The sequence below is a fragment of the Heterodontus francisci genome, chromosome 26, assembly GCF_036365525.1.
Source record: "Heterodontus francisci isolate sHetFra1 chromosome 26, sHetFra1.hap1, whole genome shotgun sequence".
NCBI classification, from domain to species: Eukaryota; Metazoa; Chordata; class Chondrichthyes; order Heterodontiformes; family Heterodontidae; genus Heterodontus; species Heterodontus francisci.
In genome coordinates, this window is record NC_090396.1 from 8,432,298 (window position 1) to 8,452,910 (window position 20,613).

The following is a 20,613-nucleotide window of genomic DNA, read 5'->3' on the forward strand; positions in this document are numbered from 1 at the left end:
ACAGTTGTAGATGAGGGTCAGGGAGTTACAGCAGTTGTCGAGGAGTGTCTGGGAGTTACAGCAGTTGTAGAGGAGGGTCTGGGAGTTACAGCAGCAGTAGAGGAGGGTCTGGGAGTTACAGCAGTTGTAGAGGAGGGTCTGGGAGTTACAGCAGCTGTAGAGGAGTGTCTGGGAGTTCCTGCAGCGGTAGAGGAGGGTCTGGGAGTTGCAGCATCTGTAGAGGAGTGTCTGGGAGTTACAGCAGCAGTGGAGGAGTGTCTGGGAGATACAGCAGCAGTGGAGGAGTGTCTGGGAGTTACAGCAGTTGTAGAGGGGGGTCTGGGAGGTACAGCAGCAGTAGAGGCGGGTCTGGGAGTTACAGCAGAAGTAGAGGAGTGTCTGGGAGTTACAGCGTCTGTAGCGCAGGGTCTGGGAGTTACAGCAGGAGTAGAGGTGGGTCTGGGAGTTACAGCAGTTGTAGAGGAGGGTCTGGGAGTTACAGCAGCTGCAGAGGAGGGTCTCGGATTTACAACAGTTGTAGATGAGGGTCAGGGAGTTACAGCAGTTGTCGAGGAGTGTCTGGGAGTTACAGCAGTTGTAGAGGAGGGTCTGGGAGTTACAGCAGCAGTAGAGGAGGGTCTGGGAGTTACAGCAGTTGTAGAGGAGGGTCTGGGAGTTACAGCAGCTGTAGAGGAGTGTCTGGGAGTTCCTGCAGCGGTAGAGGAGGGTCTGGGAGTTGCAGCATCTGTAGAGGAGTGTCTGGGAGTTACAGCAGCAGTGGAGGAGTGTCTGGGAGATACAGCAGCAGTGGAGGAGTGTCTGGGAGTTACAGCAGTTGTAGAGGGGGGTCTGGGAGGTACAGCAGCAGTAGAGGCGGGTCTGGGAGTTACAGCAGAAGTAGAGGAGTGTCTGGGAGTTACAGCGTCTGTAGCGCAGGGTCTGGGAGTTACAGCAGGAGTAGAGGTGGGTCTGGGAGTTACAGCAGTTGTAGAGGAGGGTCTGGGAGTTACAGCATCTGTCGAGGGCAGTCTGGGAGTTACAGCAGCTGGAGAGGAGTGTCTGGGATTTACAGCAGCAGGAGAGGAGGGTCTGGGAGTTACAGCAGTTGTAGAGGAGGGTCTGGGAGTGACAGCAGCAGTAGAAAAGGGTCTGGGAGTTAAAGCTGCTGTAGAGGAGGGTCTGGGAGTTACAGCAGCTGCAGAGGAGTGTCTGGGAGTTACAGCAGCAGCAGAAAAGGGTCTGGGAGTTACAGCAGGTGTAGAGTTGGTCTGGGAGTTACAGCAGCTGTAGAGGAGTGTCTGGGAGTTACAGCAGGTGTAGAGTAGGGTCTGGGAGTTACAGCAGTTGTAGAGGAGTGTCTGGCAGATACAGCAGTTTTAGAGGAGGGTCTGGGAGTTACAGCAGTTGTCGAGGAGGGTCTGGGAGTAACAGCAGTTGTAGAGGAGTGTCTGGCAGATACAGCAGTTTTAGAGGAGGGTCTGGGAGTTACAGCAGTTGTCGAGGAGGGTCTGGGAGTTCCAGCAGGTGTGGAGGAGGGTCGTGGAGTTACTGCAGCAGTAGAGGAGCTTCTGGTAGATACAGCAGTTGTAGAGGAGGGTCTGGGAGTTACAGCAGCAGTAGAGGAGGGTCTGGGAGTTAAAGCAGTTGTAGAGGATGGTCTGGGAGTTACAGCATCTGTAGAGTAGGGTCTGAGAGTTTCAGCAGCTGTAGAGGAGGGTCCCGTATTTACAACAGTTGTAGATGAGGGTCTGGGAGTTACAGCAGTTGTCGAGCAGGTTCTGGGAATTACAGCAGCAGTAGAGGAGGGTCTGGGAGTTACAGCAGCTGTAGAGGAGGGTCTCGGATTTACAACAGTTGTAGATGAGGGTCTGGGAGTAACAGCAGTTGTAGAGGAGTGTCTGGCAGATACAGCAGTTTTAGAGGAGGGTCTGGAAGTTACAGCAGTTGTAGAGGAGGGTCTGGGAATTACAGTAGCAGTAGAGGAGGGTCTGGGAGTTACAGCAGCTGTAGAGGAGGGTCTCGGATTTACAACAGTTGTAGATGAGGGTCTGGGAGTAACAGCAGTTGTAGAGGAGTGTCTGGCAGATACAACAGTTTTAGAGGAGGGTCTGGAAGTTAAAGCAGTTGTCGAGGAGTTTCTGGGAGTTACAGCAGCAGTAGAGGAGTATCTGGGAGTTTCAGCAGTTGTAGAGGAGTATCTGGGAGATACAGCAGTTGTAGAGGAGGGTCTGGGAGTTGCAGCAGTTGTAGTGGAGGGTCTGGGATTTACAGCAGCATTAGAGGAGTATCTGGGAGATACAGCAGTTGTAGAGGAGGGTCTGGGAGTTACAGCAGCAGTAGAGGAGGGTCTGGGAGTTACAGCAGTTGTAGTGGAGGGTCTGGGAGTTACAGCAGCAGTAGAGGAGGGTCAGGGTGTTACAGCAGTTGTAGAGGAGGGTCTGGGAGTTACAGCAGCAGTAGAGGAGGGTCAGGGTGTTACAGCAGTTGTAGAGGAGGGTCTGGGACTTACAGCAGTTGTCGAGGAGCGTCTGGGAGTTACAGCAGTTGTAGAGGTGGGTGTGGGTGTAACAGCAGCAGTAGAGGGGGGTCAGGGAGTTACAGCAGTTGTAGAGGAGGTTCTGGGAGTTACAGCGTCTGTAGAGCAGGGTTAGGGAGTTACAGCAGCAGTAGAGAAGAGTCTGGGAGTTACAGCAGCAGTAGAGGAGGTTCTGGGAGTTACAGCAGTTGTCGAGGAGGGTCTGGGAGTTACAACAGATGGAGTGGAGGGTCTGGGAGTTACAGAAGCTGTAGAGAGGGATCTGGGAGTTATAGCAGTTGTAGAGGAGTGTTTGGGAGTTACAGCAGTTGTAGAGGAGCGTCTGGGAGCTACAGCAGCTGTAGATGAGTTTCTGGGAGTTGCAGCAGCAGTAGAGGAGGGGCTGGGAGTTACAGCAGCAGTAGAGGAGGGTCTGGGAGTTCCAGCAGCTGTAGAGGAGGGGCTGGGAGTTACAGCAGCAGTAGAGGAGGGTCTGGGAGTTGCGGCAGTTGTGGAGGAGTGTCTGGGAGTTTCAGCAGTTGTCGAGGAGGGTCTGGGTGTTACAGCAGTTGTAGAGGAGTTTCGAGGAGTTACAGCAGCAGTGGAGGAGGGTCTGGGAGTTACTGCAGTTGTCGAGGAGTGTCTGGGAGTTACAGCAGCTGTAGAGGAGAGTCTGGAGTTACAGCAGCAGTAGAGGAGGGTCTGGGAGTTACAGCAGTTGTGGAGGAGGGTCTGGGAGTTACAGCAGCTGTAGAGGAGGGTCTGGGAGTTACAGCAGCTGCAGAGGAGGGTCTCGGATTTACAACAGTTGTAGATGAGGGTCTGGGAGTTACTGCAGTTGTCGAGGAGTGTCTGGGAGTTACTGCAGTTGTGGAGGAGGGTCTCGGAGTTACAGCAGCAGTAGAGGAGGGTCTGGGAGTTACAGCAGCTGTAGAGGAGTGTCTGGGAGTTCGTGCAGCGGTAGAGGAGGGTCTGGGAGTTGCAGCATCTGCAGAGGAGTGTCTGGGAGTTACAGCAGCAGTGGAGGAGTGTCTGGGAGATACAGCAGCAGTGGAGGAGTGTCTGGGAGTTACAGCAGTTGTAGAGGGGGGTCTGGGAGTTACAGCAGCAGTAGAGGCGGGTCTGGGAGTTACAGCAGAAGTCGAGGAGTGTCTGGGAGTTACAGCATCAGAAGAAGAGGGTCTGGGACTTACTTCAGCAGTAGAGGAGGGTCTGGGAGTTACAGCAGTTGTAGAGGAGGGTCTGGGAGTTACAGCAGCAGTAGAAGAGGGTCTGGGACTTACTTCAGCAGTAGAGGAGGGTCTGGGAGTTACAGCAGTTGTAGAGGAGTGTATGGGAGTTACAGCGTCTGTAGCGCAGGGTCTGGGAGTTACAGCAGCAGTAGAGGTGGGTCTGGGAGTTACAGCAGTTGTAGAGGAGGGTCTGGGAGTTACAGCATCTGTCGAGGGCAGTCTGGGAGTTACAGCAGCTGTAGAGGAGTGTCTGGGATTTACAGCAGCAGTAGAGGAGGGTCTGGGAGTTACAGCAGTTGTAGAGGAGGGTCTGGGAGTTACAGCAGCAGTAGAAAAGGGTCTGGGAGTTACAGCTGCTGTAGAGGAGGGTCTGGGAGTTACAGCAGGTGTAGAGTAGGGTCTGGGAGTTACAGCAGCTGCAGAGGAATGTCTGGGAGTTACAGCAGGTGTAGAGTAGGGTCTGGGAGTTACAGCAGCAGTAGAAAAGGGTCTGGGAGTTACAGCAGGTGTAGAGTAGGGTCTGGGAGTTACAGCAGCTGTAGAGGAGTGTCTGGGAGTTACAGCAGGTGTAGAGTAGGGTCTGGGAGTTACAGCAGCTGAAGAGGAGTGTCTGGGAGTGACAGCAGGTGTAGAGTAGGGTCTGGGAGTTACAGCAGTTGCAGAGGAGGGTCTGGGAGTTACAGCAGCAGTAGAGGAGGGTCTGGGAGTTAAAGCAGTTGTAGAGGAGGGTCTGGGAGTTACAGCATCTGTAGAGGGGGGTCTGAGAGTTTCAGCAGCTGCAGAGGAGGGTCCCGTATTTACAACAGTTGCAGATGAGGGTCTGGGAGTTACAGCAGTTGTCGAGGAGGTTCTGGGAATTACAGCAGCAGTAGAGGAGGGTCTGGGACTTACAGCAGCTGTAGAGGAGGGTCTCGGATTTACAACAGTTGTCGATGAGGGTCTGCGAGTAACAGCAGTTGTAGAGGAGTGTCTGGCAGATACAGCAGTTTTAGAGGAGGGTCTGGAAGTTACAGCAGTTGTAGAGGAGGGTCTGGGAATTACAGCAGCAGTAGAGGAGGGTCTGGGAGTTACAGCAGCTGTAGAGGAGGGTCTCGGATTTACAACAGTTGTAGATGAGGGTCTGGGAGTAACAGCAGTTGTAGAGGAGTGTCTGGCAGATACAGCAGTTTTAGAGGAGGGTCTGGAAGTTAAAGCAGTTGTCGAGGAGTTTCTGGGAGTTACAGCAGCAGTAGAGGAGTATCTGGGAGTTTCAGCAGTTGTAGAGGAGTATCTGGGAGATACAGCAGTTGTAGGGGAGGGTCTGGGAGTTACAGCAGTTGTAGTGGAGGGTCTGGGAGTTACAGCAGCAGTAGAGGAGGGTCAGGGTGTTACAGCAGTTGTAGAGGAGGGTCTGGGAGTGACAGCAGCAGTAGAGGAGGGTCAGGGTGTTACAGCAGTTGTCGAGGAGCGTCTGGGAGTTACAGCAGTTGTAGAGGTGGGTGTGGGTGTAACAGCAGCAGTAGAGGGGGGTCGGGGAGTTACAGCAGTTGTAGAGGAGGTTCTGGGAGTTACAGCTGTTGTCGAGGAGGGTCTGGGAGTTACAACAGATGGATTGGAGGGTCTGGGAGTTACAGCAGCTGTCGAGAGGGATCTGGGAGTTTCAGCAGTTGTAGAGGAGTGTTTGGGAGTTACAGCAGTTGTAGAGGAGCGTCTGGGAGCTACAGCAGCTGTAGATGAGTTTCTGGGAGTTGCAGCAGCAGTAGAGGAGGGGCTGGGAGTTACAGCAGCAGTAGAGGAGGGTCTGGGAGTTCCAGCAGCTGTAGAGGAGGGGCTGGGAGTTACAGCAGCAGTAGAGGAGGGTCTGGGAGTTGCGGCAGTTGTGGAGGAGTGTCTGGGAGTTTCAGCAGTTGTCGAGGAGGGTCTGGGAGTTACAGCAGTTGTAGAGGAGTTTCGAGGAGTTACAGCAGCAGTGGAGGAGGCTCTGGGAGTTACAGCAGTTGTAGAGGAGTGTCTGGGAGCTCCAGCAGTTGTCGAGGAGTGTCTGGGATTTACAGCAGCTGTAGAGGAGTTTCTGGGAGTTACAGCAGCAGTAGAGGAGGGTCTGTGAGTTACAGCAGTTGTAGAGGAGGGTCTGGGATTTACAGCGTCTGTAGAGCAGGGTTAGGGAGTTACAGCAGCAGCAGAGGAGGGTCTGGGATTTACAGCAGCTGTGGAGGAGTGTCTGGGATTTAAAGCAGCAGTAGAGGAGGGTAGGGAGTTACAGCAGCAGTAGAGGTGGGTCTTGGAGTTACAGCAGTTGTAGAGGAGTGTCTGGGACTTACAGCATCTGTCGAGGGCAGTCTGGAAGTTACAGCAGCTGTAAAGGAGTGTCTGGGATTTACAGCAGCAGTAGAGGAGGGTCTGGGAGTTACAGCAGTTGTAGAGGAGGGTCTGGGAGTTACAGCAGTTGTAGAGGAGGGTATGGGACTTACAGCATCTGTCGAGGGCAGTCTGGAAGTTACAGCAGCTGTAAAGGAGTGTCTGGGATTTACAGCAGCAGTAGAGGAGCGTCTGGGAGTTACAGCAGTTGTCGAGGAGGGTCTGGGAGTTACAGCAGTTGCAGAGGATTGTCTGGGAGTTACAGCAGTTGTAGAGGAGGGTCTGGGAGTTACAGCAGCAGTAGAGGAGGGTCTCGGATTTACAGCAGTTGGAGAGGAGTGTCTGGGAGTTTCAGCAGTTGCAGAGGAGTATCTGGGAGTTGCAGCAGTTGTAGAGGAGGGTCTGGAGTTACAGCAGTTGTAGAGGAGGGTCTGGGAGTTACAGCAGCAGTAGAGGAGGGTCTGGGAGTTCCAGCAGTTGTAGAGGAGGGTATGGGAGTTACAGCAGCAGTAGAGGAGGGTCTGGGGGTTACAGCAGTTGTAGAGGAGGGCCTGGGAGTAACAGCAGCAGTGGAGGAGTGTCTGGGAGATACAGCAGCAGTGGAGGAGTGTCTGGGAGTTACAGCAGTTGTGGAGGGGGATATGGGAGTTACAGCAGCAGTAGAGGCGTGTCTGGGATTTACAGAAGCAGCAGAGTGTGCTGTGGGAGTTACAGCATCAGTGGAGGAGTGTCTGGGAGTTACAGCAGTTGTAGAGGAGGATCTGGGACTTACAGCAGTTGTAGAGGAGTTTCTGCATGTTACAGCAGCTGTAGATGAGGGTCTGGGAGTTACTTCAGCAGTAGAGGGGGGTCTGAGATTTACAGCAGCTGTCGAGGAGGGTCTGGGGGTTACAGCAGCAGTAGAGGAGGGTCTGGGAGTTACAGCAGCTGTAGAGGAGGGTCTGGGAGTTACAGCAGTTGTAGAGGAGGGTCTGGGACTTACAGCAGTTGTAGAGGAGCATCTGGGAGTTACCGCGGTTGTAGAGATGGGTGTGGGAGTAACAGCAGCAGTAGAGGGGGGTCGGGGAGTTACAGCAGTTGTAGAGGAGAGTCTGGGAGTTACAGCAGCAGTAGAGGAGGGTAGGGAGTTACAGCAGTTGTAGAGGAGGTTCTGGGAGTTACAGCAGCAGTAGAGTTGGGTCTGGGAGTTACAGCAGTTGTAGAGGAGGGTCTGGGAGTTGCAGCATCTGTCGAGGGCAGTCTGGGAGTTACAGCAGTTGTAGAGGAGGGTCTGGGAGTTACAGCAGCAGTAGAGTTGGGTCTGGGACTTACAGCAGTTGTAGAGGAGGGTCTGGGAGTTACAGCAGTTGTAGAGGAGGGTGTGGGAGTCACAGCAGTTGCAGAGGGGTTTCTGGGAGTTACAGCAGCAGTAGAGGAGGGTCTGGGAGTTTCAGCAGTTGTAGAGGAGTATCTGGGAGATACAGCCGTTGTAGAGGAGGGTCTGGGAGTTACAGCAGTTGTAGTGGAGGGTCTGGGAGTTACAGCAGCAGTAGAGGAGGGTCAGGGTGTTACAGCAGTTGTCGAGGAGCGTCTGGGAGTTACAGCAGTTGTAGAGGTGGGTGTGGGTGTAACAGCAGCAGTAGAGGGGGGTCGGGGAGTTACAGCAGTTGTAGAGGAGGTTCTGGGAGTTACAGCGTCTGTAGAGCAGGGTTAGGGAGTTACAGCAGCAGTAGAGGAGGTTCTGGGAGTTACAGCAGCAGTAAAGGAGGTTCTGGGAGTTACAGCAGTTGTCGAGGAGGGTCTGGGAGTTACAACAGATGGAGAGGAGGGTCTGGGAGTTACAGCAGCTGTCGAGAGCGGTCTGGGAGTTACAGCAGTTGTCGAGGAGGGTCTGGGAGTTACAACAGATGGAGAGGAGAGTCTGGGAGTTACAGCAGCAGTAGAGGAGGGTAGGGAGTTACAGCAGTTGTAGAGGAGGTTCTGGGAGTTACAGCAGCAGTAGAGTTGGGTCTGGGAGTTACAGCAGTTGTAGAGGAGGGTCTGGGAGTTGCAGCATCTGTCGAGGGCAGTCTGGGAGTTACAGCAGTTGTAGAGGAGGGTCTGGGAGTTACAGCAGCAGTAGAGTTGGGTCTGGGACTTACAGCAGTTGTAGAGGAGGGTCTGGGAGTTACAGCAGTTGTAGAGGAGGGTGTGGGAGTCACAGCAGTTGCAGAGGGGTTTCTGGGAGTTACAGCAGCAGTAGAGGAGGGTCTGGGAGTTTCAGCAGTTGTAGAGGAGTATCTGGGAGATACAGCCGTTGTAGAGGAGGGTCTGGGAGTTACAGCAGTTGTAGTGGAGGGTCTGGGAGTTACAGCAGCAGTAGAGGAGGGTCAGGGTGTTACAGCAGTTGTCGAGGAGCGTCTGGGAGTTACAGCAGTTGTAGAGGTGGGTGTGGGTGTAACAGCAGCAGTAGAGGGGGGTCGGGGAGTTACAGCAGTTGTAGAGGAGGTTCTGGGAGTTACAGCGTCTGTAGAGCAGGGTTAGGGAGTTACAGCAGCAGTAGAGGAGGTTCTGGGAGTTACAGCAGCAGTAAAGGAGGTTCTGGGAGTTACAGCAGTTGTCGAGGAGGGTCTGGGAGTTACAACAGATGGAGAGGAGGGTCTGGGAGTTACAGCAGCTGTCGAGAGCGGTCTGGGAGTTACAGCAGTTGTAGAGGAGTGTCTGGGAGTTACAGCAGTTGTCGAGGAGGGTCTGGGAGTTACAGAAGTTGTAGAGGAGCGTCTGGGAGCTACAGCAGCTGTAGATGAGTGTCTGGGAATTACAGCAGCAGTAGAGGAGGGTCTGGGAGTTCCAGCAGCTGTAGAGGAGGGGCTGGGAGTTACAGCAGCAGTAGAGGAGGGTCTCGGAGTTTCAGCAGTTGTCGAGGAGGGTCTGGGATTTACAGCAGCTGTAGAGGAGTTTCTAGGAGTTACAGCAGCAGTAGAGGAGGGTCTGGGAGTTACAGCAGTTGTAGAGGAGTGTCTGGGAGCTCCAGCAGTTGTCCAGGAAGTCTGGGATTTACAGCAGCTGTAGAGTAGTGTCTGGGAGTTTCAGCAGTTGTCGAGGAGGGTCTCGGATTTACAGCAGCTGTAGAGGAGTTTCTGGGAGTTACAGCAGCTGTAGAGGAGTTTCTGTGAGTTACAGCAGCTGTAGAGGAGGGACTGGGTGTTACAGCAGTTGAAGAGGGGTGTCTGTGAGTTACAGCTGTTGTAGAGGAGGGTCTGGGAGTTACAGCGTCTGTAGAGCAGGGTTAGGGAGTTACAGCAGCAGTAGAGGAGGGTCTGGGAGTTACAGCAGCTGCAGAGGGGTGTCTGGGAGTTACAGCAGCAGTGGAGGGGGTCGGGGAGTTACAGCAGTTGCAGAGGAGGGTATGGGAGTTACAGCAGCAGTAGAGGAGGTTCTGGGAGTTTCAGCAGCAGTAGAGGTGGGTCTTGGAGTTACAGCAGTTGTAGAGGAGGGTCTGGGAGTTACAGCAGCAGTAGAGGAGGGTTTGGGAGTTACAGCAGTTGCAGAGGAGTATCAGGGAGTTTCAGCAGCAGTAGAGGTGGGTCTTGGAGTTACAGCAGTTGTAGAGGAGGGTCTGGGAGTTACAGCAGCAGTAGAGGAGGGTTTGGGAGTTACAGCAGTTGCAGAGGAGTATCAGGGAGTTGCAGCAGTTGTAGAGGAGGGTCTGGAGTTACAGCAGTTGTAGAGGAGGGTTTGGGAGTAACAGCAGTTGTCGAGGAGGGTCTGGGAGTTACAGCAGCTGCAGAGGAGGGTCTGGGAGTTCCAGCAGCAGTAGAGGAGGATCTGGGAGTTGCAGCATCTGTAGAGGAGTGTCTGGGAGTTACAGCAGTTGTAGAGCAGGGTTTGGGAGCTACAGCAGCAGTGGAGGAGTGTCTGGGAGATACAGCAGCAGTGGAGGAGTGTCTGGGAGTTACAGCAGTTGTAGAGGGGGATCTGGGAGTTACAGCAGCAGTGGAGTGTGCTCTGGGAGTTACAGCATCAGTGGAGGAGTGTCTGGGAGTTACAGCAGATGTAGAGGAGAGTCTGGGAGTTACAGCAGCTGTAGAGGAGGGTCTGGGAGTTACAGCAGTTGTAGAGGAGGGTCTGGGAGTTACAGAAGTTGTCGGGGAGTGTCTGTGCGTTACAGCAGCTGTGGAGGAGGTTCTGGGAGTTCCAGCAGTTGTGGAGGTGGTTCTGGGAGATACAGCAGCTGTGGAGGAGGGTCGTGGAGTTACTGCAGCAGTAGAGGAGGGTCTGTGAGTTAAAGCAGTTGTAGAGGAGGGTCTGGGAGTTACAGCATCTGTAGAGGGGGGTCTGGGAGTTTCAGCAGCTGCAGAGGAGGGTCTCGGATTTACAACAGTTTTAGATGAGGGTCTGGGAGTTACAGCAGTTGTCGAGGAGTGTCTGGGAGTTACAGCAGTTGTCGAGGAGGGTCTGGGAATTACAGCAGCAGTAGAGGAGGGTCTGGGACTTACAGCAGCTGTAGAGGAGGGTCTCGGATTTACAACAGTTGTAGATGAGGGTCTTGGAGTAACAGCAGTTGTAGAGGAGTGTCTGGGAGATACAGCATTTGTCGAGGAGGGTCTGGAAGTTAAAGCAGTTGTCGAGGAGTTTCTGGGAGTTACAGCAGCAGTAGAGGAGGGTCTGGGAGTGACAGCAGTTGTATAGGAGTGTGTGGGAGTTTCAGCAGTTGTAGTGGAGGGTCTGGGAGTTACAGCAGTTGTAGTGGAGGGTCTGGGAGTTACAGCAGCAGTAGAGGAGGGTCAGGGTGTTACAGCAGTTGTGGAGGAGAGTCTGGGAGTTACAGCAGCAGTAGAGGAGGGTCAGGGTGTTACAGCAGTTGTAGAGGAGGGTCTGGGACTTACAGCAGTTGTCGAGGAGCGTCTGGGAGTTACAGCAGTTGTAGAGGTGGGTGTGGGTGTAACAGCAGAAGTAGAGGGGGGTCGGGGAGTTCCAGCAGTTGTCGAGGAGTGTCTGGGAGTTACAGCAGTTGTAGAGGAGGGTCTGGGAGTTACAGCGTCTGTAGAGCAGGGTTAGGGAGTTACAGCAGCAGTAGAGTAGGGTCTGGGATTTACAGCAGCTGTAGAGGAGGGTCTGGGAGTTACAGCAGCAGTAGAGTAGGGTCTGGGATTTACAGCAGCTGTAGAGGAGTGTCTGGGATTTACAGCAGCTGTAGATTGCAGTCTGGGAGTTACAGCATTTGTAGAGGAGGGTCTTGGAGTTTCAACATATGTAGCGGGGTATCTGGGAGTTACAGCAGCAGTAGAGGAGGGTCTGGGTGTTACAGCAGTTGTAGAGGAGTGTCTGGGACTTACAGCAGTTGTAGAGGAGTGTATGGGAGTTACAGCAGCAGTAGAGGAGGGTAGGGAGTTACAGCAGCAGTAGAGGAGCTTCTGGGAGTTTCAGCAGCAGTCGAGGTGGGTCTTGGGGTTACAGCAGTTGTAGAGGAGGGTCTGGGAGTTACAGCAGCAGTGGAGGAGGGTCTCGGATTTACAGCAGTTGTAGAGGAGGGTCTGGGAGTTACAGCAGTTGTAGAGGAGGGTCTGGGAGTTACGGCAGCAGTAGAGGAGGGTCTCGGATTTACAGCAGTTGTAGAGGAGTGTCTGGGAGTTACAGCAGTTGTAGAGGAGGGTCTGGGAGTTACAGCAGTTGTAGAGGAGGGTCTGGGAGTTACAGCAGCAGTAGAGGAGGGTCTCGGATTTACAGCAGTTGTAGAGGAGTGTCTGGGAGTTTCAGCAGTTGTGGAGGAGTATCTGGGAGTTGCAGCAGTTGTAGAGGAGGGTCTGGAGTTACAGCAGTTGTAGAGGAGGGTCTGGGAGTTACAGCAGTTGTAGAGGAGGGTCTGGGAGTTACAGCATCTGTCGAGGGCAGTCTGGAAGTTACAGCAGCTGTAAAGGAGAGTCTGGGATTTACAGCAGCAGTAGAGGAGGGTCTGGGAGTTACAGCAGGTGTAGAGGAGGGTCTGGGAGTTACAGCAGTTGTAGAGGAGGGTCTGGGAGTTACAGCAGCAGTAGAGGAGGGTCTCGGATTTACAGCAGTTGTAGAGGAGTATCTGGGAGTTTCAGCAGTTGTAGAGGAGTATCTGGGAGTTGCAGCAGTTGTAGAGGAGGGTCTGGAATTACAGCAGTTGTCGAGGAGGGTCTGGGAGTTACAGCAGCAGTAGAGGAGGGTCTGGGAGTTCCAGCAGTTGTAGAGGAGGGTCTGGGAGTTACAGCAGCAGTAGAGGAGGGTCTGGGGGTACCAGCAGTTGTAGAGGAGGGTCTGGGAGTAACAGCAGCAGTGGAGGAGTGTCTGGGAGATACAGCAGCAGTGGAGGAGTGTCTGGAAGTTACAGCAGTTGTAGAGGGGGATCTGGGAGTTACTGCAGCAGTAGAGGCGGGTCTGGGAGTTACTTCAGCAGCAGAGGAGGTTCTGGGAGTGACAGCAGTTGTAGAGGGGTGTCTGGGAGTTACAGCATCTGTAGAGGGGTGTCTGGGAGTTACAGCATCTGTAGAGGGGTGTCTGAGATTTACAGCAGCTGTCGAGGAGGGTCTGGGGGTTCCAGCAGCAGTAGAGGAGGGTCTGGGAGTTACAGCAGATGTAGAGGAGGGTCTGGGAGTTACAGCAGCAGTAGAGGAGGGTCTGGGAGTTACAGCAGTTGTAGAGGAGGGTCTGGGACTTACAGCAGTTGTAGAGGAGCATCTGGGAGTTACCGCAGTTGTAGAGGTGGGTGTGGGAGTAACAGCAGCAGTAGAGGGTGGTCGGGGAGTTACAGCAGTTGTCGAGGAGAGTCTGGGAGTTACAGCAGCAGTAGAGGAGGGTCTGGGAGTTACCGCAGCAGTAGAGGAGGGTAGGGAGTTACAGCAGCAGTAGAGGAGGGTCTGGGAGTTACCGCAGCAGTAGAGGAGGGTAGGGAGTTACAGCAGTAGTAGAGGAGGGTCTGGGAGTTACAGCAGTTGTCGAGGAGTGTCTGGGAGTTACAGCAGTTGTCGAGGAGGGTCTGGGAATTACAGCAGCAGTAGAGGAGGGTCTGGGACTTACAGCAGCTGTAGAGGAGGGTCTCGGATTTACAACAGTTGTAGATGAGGGTCTTGGAGTAACAGCAGTTGTAGAGGAGTGTCTGGGAGATACAGCATTTGTAGAGGAGGGTCTGGAAGTTAAAGCAGTTGTCGAGGAGTTTCTGGGAGTTACAGCAGCAGTAGAGGAGGGTCTGGGAGTGACAGCAGTTGTATAGGAGTGTGTGGGAGTTTCAGCAGTTGTAGTGGAGGGTCTGGGAGTTACAGCAGTTGTAGTGGAGGGTCTGGGAGTTACAGCAGTTGTAGTGGAGGTTCTGGGAGTTACAGCAGCAGTAGAGGAGGGTCAGGGTGTTACAGCAGTTGTGGAGGAGAGTCTGGGAGTTACAGCAGCAGTAGAGGAGGGTCAGGGTGTTACAGCAGTTGTAGAGGAGGGTCTGGGACTTACAGCAGTTGTCGAGGAGCGTCTGGGAGTTACAGCAGTTGTAGAGGTGGGTGTGGGTGTAACAGCAGAAGTAGAGGGGGGTCGGGGAGTTACAGCAGTTGGAGAGGAGGTTCTGGGAGTTACAGCGTTTGTAGAGCAGGGTTAGGGAGTTACAGCAGCAGTAGAGGAGGTTCTGGGAGTTACAGCAGTTGTCGAGGAGGGTCTGGGAGTTACAACAGTTGCAGAGGAGTGTCTGGGAGTTACAGCAGTTGCAGAGGAGGGTCTGGGAGTTACAGCAGTTGTAGAGGAGCGTCTGGGAGCTACAGTAGCTGTAGATGAGTTTCTGGGAGTTACAGCAGCAGTAGAGGAGGGGCTGGGAGTTACAGCAGCAGTAGAGGAGGGTCTGGGAGTTCCAGCAGCTGTAGAGGAGGGGCTGGGAGTTACAGCAGCAGTAGAGGAGGGTCTGGGATTTACAGCAGCTGTCGAGGAGTTTCTAGCAGTTACAGCAGTTGGAGAGGAGGGTCTGGGAGCTCCAGCAGTTATCGAGGAGTGTCTGGGAGTTACAGCAGTTGTAGAGGAGGGTCTGGGAGTTACAGCGTCTGTAGAGCAGGGTTAGGGAGTTACAGCAGCAGTAGAGTAGGGTCTGGGATTTACAGCAGCTGTAGAGGAGTGTCTGGGATTTACAGCAGCTGTAGATTGCAGTCTGGGAGTTACAGCATTTGTAGAGGAGGGTCTTGGAGTTTCAACATATGTAGCGGGGTATCTGGGAGTTACAGCAGCAGTAGAGGAGGGTCTGGGTGTTACAGCAGTTGTAGAGGAGTGTCTGGGACTTACAGCAGTTGTAGAGGAGTGTATGGGAGTTACAGCAGCAGTAGAGGAGGGTAGGGAGTTACAGCAGCAGTAGAGGAGCTTCTGGGAGTTTCAGCAGCAGTCGAGGTGGGTCTTGGGGTTACAGCAGTTGTAGAGGAGGGTCTGGGAGTTACAGCAGCAGTAGAGGAGGGTCTCGGATTTAGAGCAGTTGTAGAGGAGGGTCTGGGAGTTACAGCAGTTGTAGAGGAGGGTCTGGGAGTTACGGCAGCAGTAGAGGAGGGTCTCGGATTTACAGCAGTTGTAGAGGAGTGTCTGGGAGTTACAGCAGTTGTAGAGGAGGGTCTGGGAGTTACAGCAGTTGTAGAGGAGGGTCTGGGAGTTACAGCAGCAGGAGAGGAGGGTCTCGGATTTACAGCAGTTGTAGAGGAGTGTCTGGGAGTTTCAGCAGTTGTGGAGGAGTATCTGGGAGTTGCAGCAGTTGTAGAGGAGGGTCTGGAGTTACAGCAGTTGTAGAGGAGGGTCTGGGAGTTACAGCAGTTGTAGAGGAGGGTCTGGGAGTTACAGCATCTGTCGAGGGCAGTCTGGAAGTTACAGCAGCTGTAAAGGAGAGTCTGGGATTTACAGCAGCAGTAGAGGAGGGTCTGGGAGTTACAGCAGGTGTAGAGGAGGGTCTGGGAGTTACAGCAGTTGTAGAGGAGGGTCTGGGAGTTACAGCAGCAGTAGAGGAGGGTCTCGGATTTACAGCAGTTGTAGAGGAGTATCTGGGAGTTTCAGCAGTTGTAGAGGAGTATCTGGGAGTTGCAGCAGTTGTAGAGGAGGGTCTGGAGTTACAGCAGTTGTCGAGGAGGGTCTGGGAGTTACAGCAGCAGTAGAGGAGGGTCTGGGAGTTCCAGCAGTTGTCGAGGAGGGTCTGGGAGTTACAGCAGCAGTAGAGGAGGGTCTGGGGGTACCAGCAGTTGTAGAGGAGGGTCTGGGAGTAACAGCAGCAGTGGAGGAGTGTCTGGGAGATACAGCAGCAGTGGAGGAGTGTCTGGAAGTTACAGCAGTTGTAGAGGGGGATCTGGGAGTTACTGCAGCAGTAGAGGCGGGTCTGGGAGTTACAGCAGCAGCAGAGTGTGCTCTGGGAGTTACAGCATCAGTGGAGGAGTGTCTGGGAGTTACAGCAGTTGCAGAGGAGGATCTGGGACTTACAGCAGTTGTAGAGGAGTGTCTGCGTGTTACAGCAGCAGTAGAAGAGGGTCTGGGAGTTACTTCAGCAGCAGAGGAGGGTCTGGGAGTGACAGCAGTTGTAGAGGGGTGTCTGGGAGTTACAGCATCTGTAGAGGGGTGTCTGGGAGTTACAGCATCTGTAGAGGGGTGTCTGAGATTTACAGCAGCTGTCGAGGAGGGTCTGGGGGTTCCAGCAGCAGTAGAGGAGGGTCTGGGAGTTACAGCAGATGTAGAGGAGCGTCTGGGAGTTACAGCAGCAGTAGAGGAGGGTCTGGGAGTTACAGCAGTTGTAGAGGAGGGTCTGGGACTTACAGCAGATGTAGAGGAGCATCTGGGAGTTACCGCAGTTGTAGAGGTGGGTGTGGGAGTAACAGCAGCAGTAGAGGGGGGTCGATGAGTTACAGCAGTTGTCGAGGAGAGTCTGGGAGTTACAGCAGCAGTAGAGGAGGGTCTGGGAGTTACCGCAGCAGTAGAGGAGGGTAGGGAGTTACAGCAGCAGTAGAGGAGGGTCTGGGAGTTACCGCAGCAGTAGAGGAGGGTAGGGAGTTACAGCAGTAGTAGAGGAGGGTCTGGGAGTTACAGCAGTTGTAGAGGAGGGTCTGGGAGTTGCAGCATTTGTCGATGGCAGTCTGGGAGTTACAGCAGTTGTAGAGGAGGGTCTGGGAGTTACAGCAGCAGTAGAGTAGGGTCTGGGACTTACAGCAGTTGTAGAGGAGGGTCTGGGAGTTACAGCAGTTGTAGAGGAGTGTCTAGGAGTTACAGCAGCAGTAGAGTAGGGTCTGGGATTTACAGCAGCAGTAGAGGAGGGTCTGGGACTTACAGCCGTTGTAGAGGAGGGTCTGGGAGTTACAGCAGTTGTCGAGGAGGTTCTGGGGGTTACAGCAGCAGTAGAGGTGGGTCTGGGAGTTACAGCAGTTGTAGAGGAGGGTCTGGGAGTTACAGCAGCTGTAGAGGAGTGTCTGGCAGTTACAGCAGCTGCAGAGGAGTGTCTGGGAGTTACAGCAGCTGTAGAGGAGGGTCTGGGAGTTACAGCAGTTGTAGAGGAGGGTCTGGGAGTGACAGCAGTTGTCGAGGAGGGTCTGGGAGTTACAGCAGTTGTAGAGGAGTGTCTGGGAGTTACAGCAGCTGTAGAGGAGTGTCTGGGAGTTACAGCAGCTGCAGAGGAGTGTCTGGGAGTTACAGCAAATGTAGAGTAGGTTCTGGGAGTGACAGCAGTTGTAGAGGAGGGTCTGGGAGTTACAGCAGTTGCAGAGGAGTGTCTGGGAGTTACAGCAGTTGTAGAGGAGTGTCTGGGAGTTACAGCAGCTGCAGAGGAGGGTCTGGGAGTTACAGCAGTTGTAGAGGAGGGTCTGGGAGTTACAGCAGTTGTAGAGGAGGGTCTGGCAGTTACAGCAGTTGTAGAGGAGGGTCTGGGAATTACAGCAGCTGCAGAGGTGTGTCTGGGAGTTACAGCAGATGTAGAGGAGGGTCTGGGAATTACAGCAGTTGCAGAGGAGGGTCTGGGAGTTACAGCAGTTGTTGAGGAGGGTCTGGGAGTTACAGCAGCAGTAGAGGAGGGTCTGGGAGATACAGCAGCTGTAGAGGAGGGTCGTGGAGTTACAGCAGTTGTCGAGGGGGGTCTGGGAGTTGCAGCAGCAGTAGAGGAGGGTCTGGGAGATACAGCAGCTGTAGAGGAGGGTCTGGGAGTTACAGCAGTTGTAGAGGAGCGTCTGGGAGCTACCGCAGCTGTAGATGAGTGTCTGGGAGTTACAGCGGTTGTCGAGGAGGGTCTGGGAGTTACAGCAGCTGTGGAGGAGTGTCTGGGATTTTCAGCAGCTGCAGAGGAGTGTCTGGGAGTTACAGCGGTTGTAGAGGAGGGTCTGGGAGTTACAGCATCTGCAGAGGGGGGTTTGGGAGTTTCAGCAGCTGCAGAGGAGGGTCTCGGATTTACAACAGTTGTAGATGAGGGTCTGGGAGTTACAGCAGTTGTGGAGGAGTGTCTGGGTGTTGCAGCAGTTGCAGAGGAGGGTCTGGGAGTTACAGCAGCAGTCGAGGAGGGTCTGGGAGTTACAGCAGCTGTAGAGGAGGGTCTCAGATGTACAACAGTTGTAGATGAGGGTCTGGGAGTAACAGCAGTTGCAGAGGAGGGTCTGGGAGTTAAAGCCGTTGTAGAGGAGTGTCTGGGAGTTACAGCAGTTGTCGAGGAGGGTCTGGGAGTTACAACAGATGTAGAGGAGGGTCTGGGAGATTCAGCAGTTGTAGAGGAGTATCTGGGAGTTACAGCAGTTGTCGAGGAGGGTCTGGGAGTTACAACAGATGTAGAGGAGGGTCTGGGAGTTACAGCAGCTGTAGAGAGGGGTCTGGGAGTTACAGCAGTTGTAGAGGAGCGTCTGGGAGCTACCGCAGCTGTAGATGAGTGTCTGGGAGTTACAGCGGTTGTGGAGGAGGGGCTGGGAGTTACAGCAGCAGTAGAGGAGGGTCTGGGAGTTACAGCAGTTGTAGAGGAGCGTCTGGGAGCTACCGCAGCTGTAGATGAGTGTCTGGGAGTTACAGCGGTTGTCGAGGAGGGTCTGGGAGTTACAGCAGCTGTGGAGGAGTGTCTGGGATTTTCAGCAGCTGTAGAGGAGTGTCTGGGAGTTACAGCGGTTGTCGAGGAGGGTCTGGGAGTTACAGCATTTGTAGAGGAGGGTCTTGGAGTTTCAACATATGTACAGGTGGATCTGGGTGTTTCAGCAGCAGGAGAGGAGGGTCTGGGTGTTACAGCAGCTGTAGAGGAGGGTCTGGGTGTTACAGCAGTTGTAGAGGAGGGTCTGGCAGTTACAGCATATGTAGAGGAGGGTCTGGGACTTACAGCATCTGTAGAGGAGGGTCTGGGAGTTACAGCAGCTGTAGAGGAGGCTCTGGGTGTTACAGCAGTTGTAGAGGGTGGTCTGGGACTTACAGCAGCTGTAGAGGAGGGTCTGGGAGTTACAGCATCTGTGGAGGAGTGTCAGGGAGTTACAGCAGCTGTAGAGGAGGGTCTGGGAGTTCCAGCAGTTGCAGAGGAGGGTCTGGGAGTTGCAGCAGATGTAGAGGAGGGTCTGGGAGTTACAGCAGCTGTAGAGGAGGGTCTGGGAGTTACAGAACCAGTAGAGGAGGGATTGGGAATTACAGCAGCAGTAGAGGAGGGTCTGGGAGTTACTGCAGTTGTAGAGGAGGGTCTGGGAGTTTCAGCAGTTGTAGAGGATGGTCTGGGAGTTACAGCAGCATTGGAGGGTGGTCTGGGAGTTACAGCAGTTGTAGACGAGGGTCTGGATGTTACAGCAGCTGTAGTGGAGGGTCTGGACGTTACAGCAGCTGTAGAAGTGTGTCTGGGAGTTTCAGCAGCTGTAGAGGAGGGTCTGGATGTTTCAGCAGCTGTAGGGGAGGGTCTGGGAGTTACAGCAACTGTAGCCGACGGTCTGGGAGTTACAGCAGCTGTAGTGGGCATTCAGGGAGTTACAGCATCTGTAGAGGAGGGTCTGGGAGTTACAGCAGCTGTAGAGGAGGGTCCGGATGTTACAGCAGCTGTAGAGGAGGGTATGGATGTTACAGCAGTTGAGAGGAGGGTCTGGGAGTTACAGCAGCAGTAGAGGAGGCTCGGGGAGTTACAGCAGCAGCAGAGGAGGGTCTGGGAGTTGCAGAAGCTGTACAGGAGTGTCTGGGACTTACGGCAGCAGTAGAGGAGGGTCTGGGAGTTACAGAAGCTGGAGAGGAGGGTCTGGGAGTTGCTGCAGCTGCAGAGGAGGGTCTGGGAGTTACAGCTGCTGTAGAGGAGGGTCTGGGAGTTACAGCAGCTGTAGAGGAGGGTCTGGGAGTTACAGCAGCAGTAGAGGAGTGTCTGGGAGTTCCAGCAGCTGTAGAGGAGGGTCTGGGTGTTACAGCAGCTGCAGAGGATGGTCTGGGAGTTACAGCAGCAGTAGAGGAGGGTCTGGTAGTTACAGCAGCTGTAGAGGATGGTCTGGGAGTTACAGCAGCAGTAGAGGAGGGTCTGGGAGTTACAGTAGCTTTAGAGGAGGGTCTGGGATTTCTGGCAGCAGTCGAGGAGTGTCTGGGAGTTACAGCAGCTGTAGAGGAGGTTCTGGGAGTTATGGCAGCAAAAGAGGTGGATCTGGGAGTTACAGCATCTGTAGAGGAGGGTCTGGGAGTTACAGCAGCTGTAGAGGAGGGTCTGGGAGTTACAGCAGCTGTCGAGGAGGGTCTGGGAGTTACAGCAGCTGTCCAGGAGGGTCTGGGAGTTATAGCAGCAGGAGCCGAGGGTCTGTGAGTTACAGCAGCTGTAGAGGAGGGTCTGGGAGTTACAGCAGCTGTAGAGGGGGGTCTGGGAGTTGCAGCAGCTGTAGAGGGGGGTCTGGGAGTTCCAGCATCTGTAGAGGAGGGTCTGGGAGTTACAGCAGCTGTAGAGGGGGGTCTGGGAGTTCCAGCATCTGTAGAGGAGGGTCTGGGAGTTACAGCAGCTGTAGTGGGGGGTCTGGGCGTTGCAGCATCTGTTGAGGGCCGTCTGGGAATAACAGCAGCTGTGCAGGAGGGTCAGGGAGTTACAGCAGCAGTCGAGGGTGATCCAGCTGCTCTACAGATTAACTGCATCGGTGCCAGGCAGCGTTACCAACGGGGCTGTCAGTGCTTTGAAGATGGCGCCTGTACCTGGCATTACTTCAGCTGATGCTTTCATTGAAGGGTTATAGCCTCAAAGAACAAAGAACAAAGAACAGTACAGCACAGGAACAGGCCACTCGGCCCTCCAATCCTGCGCTGATCTTGATGCCTGTCTAAACTAAAACCTTCTGCACTTACGCGGTCCGTATCCCTCTATTCCCATCCTATTCATGTATTTGTCAAGATGCCTCTTAAACGTCGCTATCGTACCTGCTTCCTCCACCTCCCCCAGCAGCATGTTCCAGGCACTCACCATCCTCTGTGTAAAAAAAACTTGCCTCGCACATCCCCTCTAAACTTTGCCCCTCGCACCTTAAACCTATGTCCCCTAGTAACTGACTCTTCCACCCTGGGAAAAAGCTTCTGACTATCCACTCTGTTCATGCCACTCATAACTTTGTAAACCTCTATCATGTTGCCCCTCCACCTCCGTTATTCCAGTGAAAACAATCCGAGTTTATTCAACCTCCAAAGGCTCCA

The 20,613-nt window shown here is 53.9% G+C and overlaps 1 protein-coding gene across 1 annotated transcript in view; it reads left to right on the forward strand.

Annotated features, from left to right (window-relative positions):
- Positions 1 to 19,070, forward strand: part of LOC137384157 (mucin-19-like) — a 58,958-nt gene extending 39,888 nt beyond the window's left edge. Inside the window, exons 6-10 of the mRNA XM_068057758.1 lie at positions 1,714 to 2,325; positions 4,533 to 5,804; positions 10,406 to 10,687; positions 13,701 to 14,072; positions 18,523 to 19,070. Coding sequence (XP_067913859.1) covers positions 1,714 to 2,325; positions 4,533 to 5,804; positions 10,406 to 10,687; positions 13,701 to 14,072; positions 18,523 to 19,070 — 3,086 coding nt within the window. The remainder of the gene's footprint in view (positions 1 to 1,713; positions 2,326 to 4,532; positions 5,805 to 10,405; positions 10,688 to 13,700; positions 14,073 to 18,522) is intronic.
- The last annotated feature ends 1,543 nt before the right edge of the window (positions 19,071 to 20,613 follow it).